Source organism: Talpa occidentalis, unplaced genomic scaffold (assembly GCF_014898055.3).
Source record: "Talpa occidentalis isolate TD23 unplaced genomic scaffold, MPIMG_talOcc4v2.1 talOcc4.12, whole genome shotgun sequence".
In the NCBI taxonomy this organism is placed as follows: Eukaryota; Metazoa; Chordata; class Mammalia; order Eulipotyphla; family Talpidae; genus Talpa; species Talpa occidentalis.
The window spans coordinates 41,855,273-41,864,004 of record NW_023601212.1 but is presented as its reverse complement, the minus strand read 5'-3'; the positions used below and the strand labels follow the sequence as shown (position 1 = coordinate 41,864,004).

Below are 8,732 nucleotides of genomic sequence, written 5' to 3'. Positions count from 1 at the left end.
GAGAACCACCCTAGGGGGCGGAGCGAGGGCAAGATGGGAGGTTAAGAAGGGGTTTGGCCAGCCACCAATCAAAAGGGGGTCTCTGCGCCGCGAGCTCCTTGCCCCGCCCCCTAGAGGCGTCGCTGTGGAAACCGAGGGAAGCGACGGTTAGTGCAAGGCGGGGGGCGGGAGCAAGAAGTTGAGTGACATGGGAGGGCCGCATCCACATGGCGGGCGGCGCGACTGAGTGAATTCCGAGGTGGGCCACCTGGGGGGTAACGGGGAGCAACAGGACAGGAATAGGGGTCCTGGGGACGTGAGCTGAAGCTCCTGGACTTAAAGGCCTCCCCGGCTAGAGGAGGCCAGTAATGAAAGGGCGGGAAATGGGTAGGGGACAGCAGCCTAGGATCCCGCAACCTGCAAACCCGAGCCCTCCCCACCTTCGCAGTGTGTCTTAACCGCCCTTTTCAATGCGCAGCCCCTCCCCAGCCTGCTCGCCCCTGTGGGCGGGGCCCACGTTTGTCTCTACCTGCGCTGTCCAGTATGGTTAGCACATGTGAGAGGTGGCCGGTTGAAATTAAGACGACCAATTTCAAAATTTTACTTAAAAAGGAGCTCGTCGTAATCATTTCTGTTGGTTACATTGAAATCATATATTGGATTAAGACATTACAGAAGTCTCTTTTTAATTTTATAAGTTTATATTTATCTTTTTTAATATGCCTGTTGGGACATTTAAAGTCACAGATAGGGCTGGAGTTTGTGGCTTGCTTTTGCCTCCCACACACTAATCCTAATGGAGGAAGCTGGTCTGGAGCCATGTCGTGCTTTTACTTCCTTGATTGTCATCAGGTTGGGGAGGTTGGGGGCCACCTCGTTCACATATGCACAGACACATGCACATACTCAAAGTTTCAGGCTAAAGGAATGGGAGCACCTGGCACACTCCCTCACCTTTATCCTGCTTTCCTCACCTTTCTCTCCTTTCTCCTGCTTCTAGACCATGGCCCTGAGTCTTCATCAACAGTTGAGCCCCTCGGAATCCAGAGGCCTGGCATCAGGAACATGGTGAGAAGTCCTCAGGGGATAATGGGTGGGGTCAGGGTGAGTCAGTGCATAGTTAGCACTTAGTCATCCATGTTCAGTTCTGGAAACTTCTGAACCTACAGCTTTTGGGGAAAGTAAAAGTCTCAAAAGAGTCCTCAGAGACTATCTTTTTCACTGAGTCTATCAGGGGCAAAACAGATGAAACCATAAAGATGTCTTATAACTCTGCTTCCAAAGGAACAGATGTTTCCATTTGCATTTGTGGGGTTCATAGTATCTTGAGACCCTCTGTATTCTGAGAGGTCCTCATTCTCTTTCCTCACTGAGGTTGAGTACTCAGTCAGAAGCCACCAGTTTAAATCCTCAAATTGTGAGGTGCTGAGGAAGTGGGGTTGAAGCCCTAAATTCTAGCCAAACGTTTCCACTTTGCCAGTTCTGCCAATTTCCACCTTTGATGTGGTCTAAATAGGCGTATCTTCCATATCACTTCATCCAGCTAGATGATGTATACAGTATCCAAATAGATGTTACTTTGAGAGATTCCATGCACATTCTTATAGACTTGAAACATTCTGGAATTTTCCTTTAAAGGCTGCTTTTTTGAGTCCCACATTAATTCAACAGGCACCAGAGCATTTTGTGAACCTACTATATATGCTGTATGCCAGGTGGGGCATCCAGATAATTTTCAACACCCCTCTCATCCTCATAAAAAGGCAGGATCCAGCATTGAGGAGAATTTCTCCTTGTTTTTGAGGGGTTTTGCAAGCTTGAGGACCCCCTGGTTAACCTCATCTGGTTTCTAGTAACCGGGCTATCAGCAGAAATCAAGTCCACCCTCAGAATGAAGACTGGCCTCTTTGTTCAAACTCTTCATGACTCTGTACCTGACTGTAACTGTCTATAAAGGCAGCAAGGTGTTGCTTGTGCCCTAAGTATCCCCAGTACAGTGGCTGAATTATTCAAAGTGACAAGTAGATACATTGGGTATCTGCTGAGCCTAAAATAAAACAAACTCTTTAAAGCAGTTTCCAAGGGGAAATTCCAGAAAGGTCTTTCCCGATGAGTGGGGGAGTTTCCAGAGTTAGTGAACACTAGGAAATTTGGGGAGATTGGCGTGCCTTGAGAGGGTATAGAAGTTTCAATTCCTTTCCCTGTACCTTGACCGATGCTTCTCTTTCATCTGGCTGTTGGTTCATATCCTTTAGTAGCTGCTGTAATAAATTAATGATCTAGTGAGTGAAAAAGGAGGGAGAGAGGAAATAAAGATTAGTGCAGGGGGCCTCTTTGGAGCTCAGATTTGGGGGATCCCATAGTCATTTGGATATCGAATATCTGAGGTGTTTGGTTGTTTATATCTCACAAACCCCTTTCGTATTATCCACACTCAAATAAGATAGGATCTCGATTTTTCCCAGAACCTGGCTCAGCTTGTTTTTTCATGTATAACAGAGCTGATTCAGAGCCCTGTGAGGGAGGGCAAAGCTGAGACCAGACAAGCCAGAACTGGTTAGCAACTTTCTGCTGTGCCAGGAGCCCTACAGTGAGGGTTCCCAAGTCCAGCCTCTCTTATATTTTCATTATTTTTTAAGCCATGGGATTTTTTTTTTTTACTATAATTTACATATGGTAAAATTCACCTTTTTGTTGGTGTACAGTTCTGAATACATACAGTTGTAAACACCACCACCGTCAAACTGTAGAACATTTCCAGTGAAATTCTGAAATGCCCAGTGAGTGTCCAGGTCAAAGAATCAGTCATAAGGAAACATGTTGGAGTATTTTTGGCTTTGCATGCAGCTCATGGGGCCGGGGGTGCGAGGGGGTATTTAAACAATGAAAACTTCCTAAACTATGACCCAGGCTTACTCAAGGATGAGGGAGTACCCATCCCTAACACAGGGACATACCTTGCCCGTTGTTCTTGACCCACCCATATGAAAACCTTTGTGGGGGAGGGTACCTCATTTATAAGTCTAAATTAAATTCATACTACAAAATTCTAGTATACGAGTATGAGGAGGTCCACAAGCTCTGTGCTTTTCCAGGTATGATGACTCTGCACTATTTACACAACTATTTAAGAAGTGAATTATCTGCCATTGTGATTAGTTCAGGACCTCTTCAGTGTTCTGTGCCCATGGGTGCCCAGCCCAGACCAGTCCTCTTAGGTTGGCCTCTGTGTGTCCTACTCCGGAGTCTGAAGTAGGCTACTCTTCAGAGAATGCAGTGGGAGAGAATGCAGTGGTGTCAGAGAATGCAGTGGGAGCTGTGATCCCCTATCTGGACAGCTGAAGGCCATGGTCCCAGCCTGCACAAGGGACAATCACCAGAAGCTTTTTGCTGTGGTGCTACCAGGAGGGAGATGGCTCAGCAGCCGAATACTCAGTTAGTCACCTGCTGGACAGCACTTCCTCTGTGCCGGGACTGTCCTGAGCATTTTTTTTTTTTTTAGGAAGAATACCCATCAGTGCTTTCTTTTTCTTTTTTTCTTTTTAAGATTTATTTATTTATGCATACATACAGGGTACAGATCAGAGGTGTGGGGGGTGAGAGGACTCACCAGAGACAAAATGGGGAACAGAACGGGCAGACTGACTGAAATACACTGCTGACGGGAGCAGCGGGTGAGTCAGGAGAGGTCTGCTGCACCATGTGGGTGGGTAGCTCCCTGGCCAGGGATCGAACTCGTGCTGCAGTGGCTGCACATTGCTTCATAGGTTGAGTTTTAACCCTTTGCGCCACCAGGGAGGCCCCTGTCCTGAGCATTTTACAAACATTGACTCGTGTGAACTTCAAAGCCCTGTGCGGTGGAGATAACTGCTATACCCATTGTGCAGGTGAGGAAGTTGAGGTTATCTACGGCTCAGTAACCATCCAATGCCAGCATTTCAGCAGCCTGACCCCCCAATCACTTCCTCCAGGAACCTCCCCTTCAGCAGCCTTTACTACTTCTGAACGTCCTTCCACATCAGCTCTGTCCTTGACCACAGGCACCCGACTCAGAGCCAAACGCCATCATGTCATCATCCACAAATAAGGAAATAGGGGCCCTGAAGCCCTGAGAGGTTTATGACACACCCATGCCCCCAAAATTATAGAAGTAGTAAGGAAGAGAAAAAGAATCGAGTGCATTTCAAATTTAGGGATATTGTCCCAGTCACTAGCAACCCAGCACAGACAGGACAGGATGCATGCCTGCCCTGGTGATGATCCTAACCGGCTGGGAGGTAAGTGATACTTAACTTGAAAACCAAGGAGGGACTGGGAAGCCAGCTCCAGGAAAGTGAGCTTTTCCTAGGGCCGCACCTCGCTTTACTAGGGACCTGTTGAGGACAGGGACAATCCCGGGGCTCCCGACCGCATTCTCCCCACAGCCGCGAGAACTGTAACTCAAGGAGGGCAGAGAGAAGCTGGACATCCTGCCAGAGCCAGGGCTCTGTCATATGGGTACCCGGAGGTTTATCGTCTCCAGGGGGAGAGGCGGTGCCTCCTCCGGAGGCGGGGCGGTCCTTCCCGTAGCTGCGCGTCGTACCCGGTAGACCCACGCCGGCGGCGGGACGCGCGGCAGGGGTCATCGACTGGAGGGAAGGTCCCGATTGGCTCCCCCTTAAGGGGGCGGGGCCTCCGTTTCCGGGTGCGCGCGCTGTGGTAAGGCGTTGCCGAGGGTGCAGCGGGAAGGGGCGTGGCTGCGCGCGGGCGGCCGTTGGCTGCACGGCCCGACCCCGGATGTCGCGCGTCGTAGGCTGGGCAGCGGCGATTGGCCGACGCGGTGCTGGGGGCGGGGCGGAAGGTTCTGGAGGGGGCTGGCGGGCTCTGGAAGCTTCCGCCGGACGGGTATATAGAGTCCGGGACCGGGCGGCGGCGGAGCCGGGGTACGGCGACAACTAGGCGGCGGGCCGCAAGTGGGGGCCATGGGCAAGGACTATTATCAGACGCTGGGCCTGGCCCGCGGCGCGTCGGACGAGGAGATCAAGCGCGCCTACCGCCGCCAGGCGCTGCGCTATCACCCGGACAAGAACAAGGAGCCCGGCGCCGAGGAGAAGTTCAAGGAGATCGCCGAGGCCTACGACGTGCTTAGCGACCCGCGCAAGCGCGAGATCTTCGACCGCTACGGGGAGGAAGGTGTGTGCGCGCGCGCGCGGCCGGGGTCGCTCCCCCGCCGTTTGACAGGCAGGGAAACCGAGGCTCGGCTGTCCCACTGCTGCATTTCCGGGGACGCCCCGGGCCTGGTGGGCCAGCATCCCCCACCCTCTTTCGACGCGGTCCTCCGCCCTCGGATTGGAGGCGGCCGGGTGGGAGGAGGAGCCCTGGCCGCGCCGCTGCCCGGGAAGCTTCTGGCACGTCTGGAGCGGTCTCTCCCTGAGCGCTTCCACTCACGTTCCCGAGCGGCCCGCGGTTGCGAGTGCGGACGCTGAGGGAGATGGAGGAATAACTCGGCTGATGGCGCCGCGTCCCCAGGTCCCCCGGGCGGAGGTGGGAGGCTGTGCCACCCAGCGGTATGGGGTGGGGCTTCTGACTCTGAGCGCGGGGCCGGACCTGCGGGCATTGAGTCTACAATGAGAATGCCAATTAGCACCGACCTCCCTCCTGAGTCCCTGTGAGTGTGGAGTGAGGTAATCCCTGTAAAGTGCTTACCTAGCCCCGTGCCAGGCACGTAGATGGCAGCTTGCACCGACTTGGGCCGTCCAGGTGCAGGGAGTGGCGCTGCCTCTGCCCATCCTCCTCGAGGTTTGCCCTGTTCAGGGAAAGAGAAAGGAGCTTTCTTGTGTCCAGATGACGGGTGATGACTCAGACTGCCTTCTGGGCTTGGTCTTAAGAAATGAAGTGACTTTTATATAAGGATGGTGGCAGTTAGTGCCAGGGTGTGAGAATTTGAACATCTCTGTTTGTTTTGCCTCTTCCCCACACATCACTAACTCTAAAATATTTCAGAGTAAGCATGTTGTGAAAGCTGGACCAGTGTGGTACCTTTTTCACCCATCCGGTGGTAAATTTTTTGTAAGTCCTGTGACATTGTGAGTGTTTCTGTCACGTATAAGGACCTGGGTCTTAGAGATGACCATCTGAGAAATTGAGCCTCTCACCCTTCATGCCACACTGAAATGCGTGGAGGGGAATGTCTGTCTCCTAGAAAGAGAAGCCAGCTGCCTCATTTCCGGTTTTACCTTTCAGGCCTAAAGGGCAGTGGCCCTAGTGGTGGGAGCAGCGGTGGTGCTAATGGTACCTCTTTCAGCTACACATTCCATGGAGATCCTCATGCCATGTTCGCTGAGTTCTTCGGTGGTCGAAATCCCTTTGACACCTTTTTTGGACAGCGGAACGGAGAGGAAGGCATGGACATTGATGACCCGTTCTCTGGCTTCCCCATGGGTATGGGTGGCTTCACCAACATGAACTTTGGCCGCTCCCGCCCTACCCAAGAGCCCACCCGAAAGAAGCAAGACCCCCCTGTCACCCACGACCTTAGGGTCTCGCTTGAAGAGATCTATAGCGGCTGTACCAAGAAGATGAAAATCTCCCATAAGCGGCTGAACCCTGATGGAAAGAGCATTCGCAATGAAGACAAAATCTTAACCATCGAAGTGAAGCGGGGGTGGAAAGAAGGGACCAAAATCACATTCCCCAAGGAAGGAGACCAGACCTCCAACAACATTCCCGCGGATATCGTCTTTGTTTTAAAGGACAAACCACACAATATTTTTAAGAGAGATGGCTCAGACGTCATTTACCCAGCAAGGATCAGCCTTCGGGAGGTAAGACACTAGGTGGAGTGGTGATGGCTGTGGAGGGAGGTGGCTACTATTTGAATCTGTTTAGTATTTGAGTGCTTATTTTGACAGATATTTCAGAGTGCTTACTGTATGCGAGGCTGAGGGGATGCAACTGGAACAAGACTTACACTTTTTCTGGAGCTCCTTTTGCTAGTGATCTAGTAGCAGGGTCATAGCTGCTCTTACCCTACACTAAAATCCTCTGGGCAGGAGTTGGGTGCCCTGCGCTAACTTCAACATAATACTATCCTTTTTTTTAAAGGCTTTGTGTGGCTGTACAGTGAATGTCCCCACTCTGGACGGCAGGACCATACCCGTCGTATTCAAAGATGTCATCAGGCCTGGCATGCGGCGAAAAGTACCTGGAGAAGGCCTCCCCCTCCCCAAAACACCTGAGAAACGCGGGGACCTCATTATTGAATTCGAAGTAATTTTTCCTGAAAGGATTCCCCAGACATCAAGAACCTTACTTGAGCAGGTTCTTCCAATATAGCCACCTATGTTCCTCAAGGACTGACCAGGGACCTTTCCAGAGCGCAAGGATTTCTGGACCGTTCCACCAGTTGTGGACCTGTGAGATGGCGGGAGGGCCCAGGGAGGGCTTTCGTACTGCTGAATGTTTTCCAGAGAATATATTACAATCTTTCAAAGTCGTTCACTAGACTTAAGTGGTTTTTCGAGCGACAGGGCGGCAGGTGGTGGGGACAGCAAGATAACGAATTCCAGTTTGCCCACTGGCTCCTGATCCATCTTGAGATGGGCCCACACCCTCTCCATCCAGGCCCTGCCCAGAGGCAAGAGGCAGCCCTGCAGCTGGACTTGAGACCCTTTTGTGGTCCCTTTGCTTATCATTGTTACGTGTTGTTGACCTGCCAGACCCTTTCCCTGACCCCATACATTCCTGAGTTGCTGTTGTATGAGCAGTTAATGTTCCATTCTGTATTTGTCTCCCACATCTTGCTCTTCTCCTAAAGAATCCTATCTTGTCTTTCGCCATCTCAAATTGAAAACCTAGACTATTTTTGCAGAACTGCCTGGCCAGCACCCACAAGCAATACCTCTCATTCCAGCAGGACCAAGGGAGCCAGCCTCAAATGAGTGAGTGATTTTCATGGCCTCCTCTCCCTCAAGGGCCAAAGGCCCTGGCCAGAGTAGGGAGCCCAGTCTACTACTGCCTCTGAGGCCAAAGGCCAAATGCGCACTCATTTATGAGTCGTATTTTTTCCTTCTGTAAGGCAATCTTTTAGCACACCTGGGCCTTACCAGTAGCCTAGGTCTTTTTTTGTTTGTTTGTTTCATGGACTCTGGACTCTTTCAAGGGGATCTAATCCTTTTGAATTTTGCACAGCCCTTGATATAATCCCTTTTGATAAAAGGGTCTTTGCTTCTGATTACAGGAGCACTGTGGGAACGTCTGTAAATATGTTTTTATAATTCCTGGTAAAATTGGTGTGCACTCAAAACCCAGCCACAGCAGCTGCTGCTCTGTGTATAGGGCCATGATGAAATTCAGAAGGGTCCTTGGGAGTGGGGATAGATAGATGGAACAAGTGTCTGTTCCCAGCAGTCCAGTCTGGTGCTCAGACTCATTGTAAGTTGCCACTGCCAACACAAGACCAAAGTGTGTGACTTGTCAATGTGCAGCGTGATAGCATTAAAGACTGATGCTAAACCTCAGGGGAGCGGTCCTGCGACTCTGTTTGAGGGCTCTGCTGATTGGGGTGGGGAATGGGCATCCCTCCAATGGTTGGAGGGGGGAGTGGGAAGGGCGGGCAAGAAGTTGGAGTCCTCTGCAAGGAAGACACAAGTGCCGTAGCATATGGATCCTACATTCTGGATCCAAGCATCCAAAGAGCTGAGGTGATGAGAGCTTATGTTTTTGTGAAGTTTGGGGCCAAAGTTAAGCAGTTGCCTTGCCTGTTTTCCAGAGCC

The 8,732-nt window shown here is 51.3% G+C and overlaps 1 protein-coding gene across 4 annotated transcripts; it reads left to right on the top strand.

Annotated features, from left to right (window-relative positions):
* The first annotated feature begins 125 nt into the window (after window positions 1-125).
* Window positions 126-8,477, top strand: DNAJB1 (DnaJ heat shock protein family (Hsp40) member B1). 4 transcript variants are annotated; one of them, XM_054693327.1, is made up of 5 exons: window positions 126-146; window positions 980-1,047; window positions 3,775-3,866; window positions 6,202-6,782; window positions 7,063-8,477. In XM_054693327.1, exons 2-5 carry the CDS (start codon window positions 983-985, stop codon window positions 7,291-7,293), a joined length of 969 nt encoding a protein of 322 aa, XP_054549302.1. In that variant the 5' UTR covers window positions 126-146; window positions 980-982; the 3' UTR covers window positions 7,294-8,477. The 4 variants fall into 4 exon arrangements, with proteins under 4 accessions (XP_054549302.1, XP_054549301.1, XP_037361914.1 ...); XM_054693326.1 differs by lacking the exon at window positions 126-146 and adding an exon at window positions 153-238; XM_037506017.2 differs by lacking the exons at window positions 126-146; window positions 3,775-3,866 and having other exon boundaries at window positions 1,015-1,047.
* Window positions 8,478-8,732: the final 255 nt, after the last annotated feature.

Excerpts from the sequence above, each read along its gene's own strand:
- DNAJB1 (XM_037506016.2), top strand. The coding sequence starts at position 4,941 with ATGGGCAAGGACTATTATCAGACGCTGGGCCTGGCCCGCGGCGCGTCG. Across the intron at positions 5,152-6,201 it reads CGACCGCTACGGGGAGGAAG|GCCTAAAGGGCAGTGGCCCT; the intron begins GTGTGTGCGCGC and ends TTTACCTTTCAG. Across the intron at positions 6,783-7,062 it reads CAAGGATCAGCCTTCGGGAG|GCTTTGTGTGGCTGTACAGT; the intron begins GTAAGACACTAG and ends TTTTTTTTAAAG.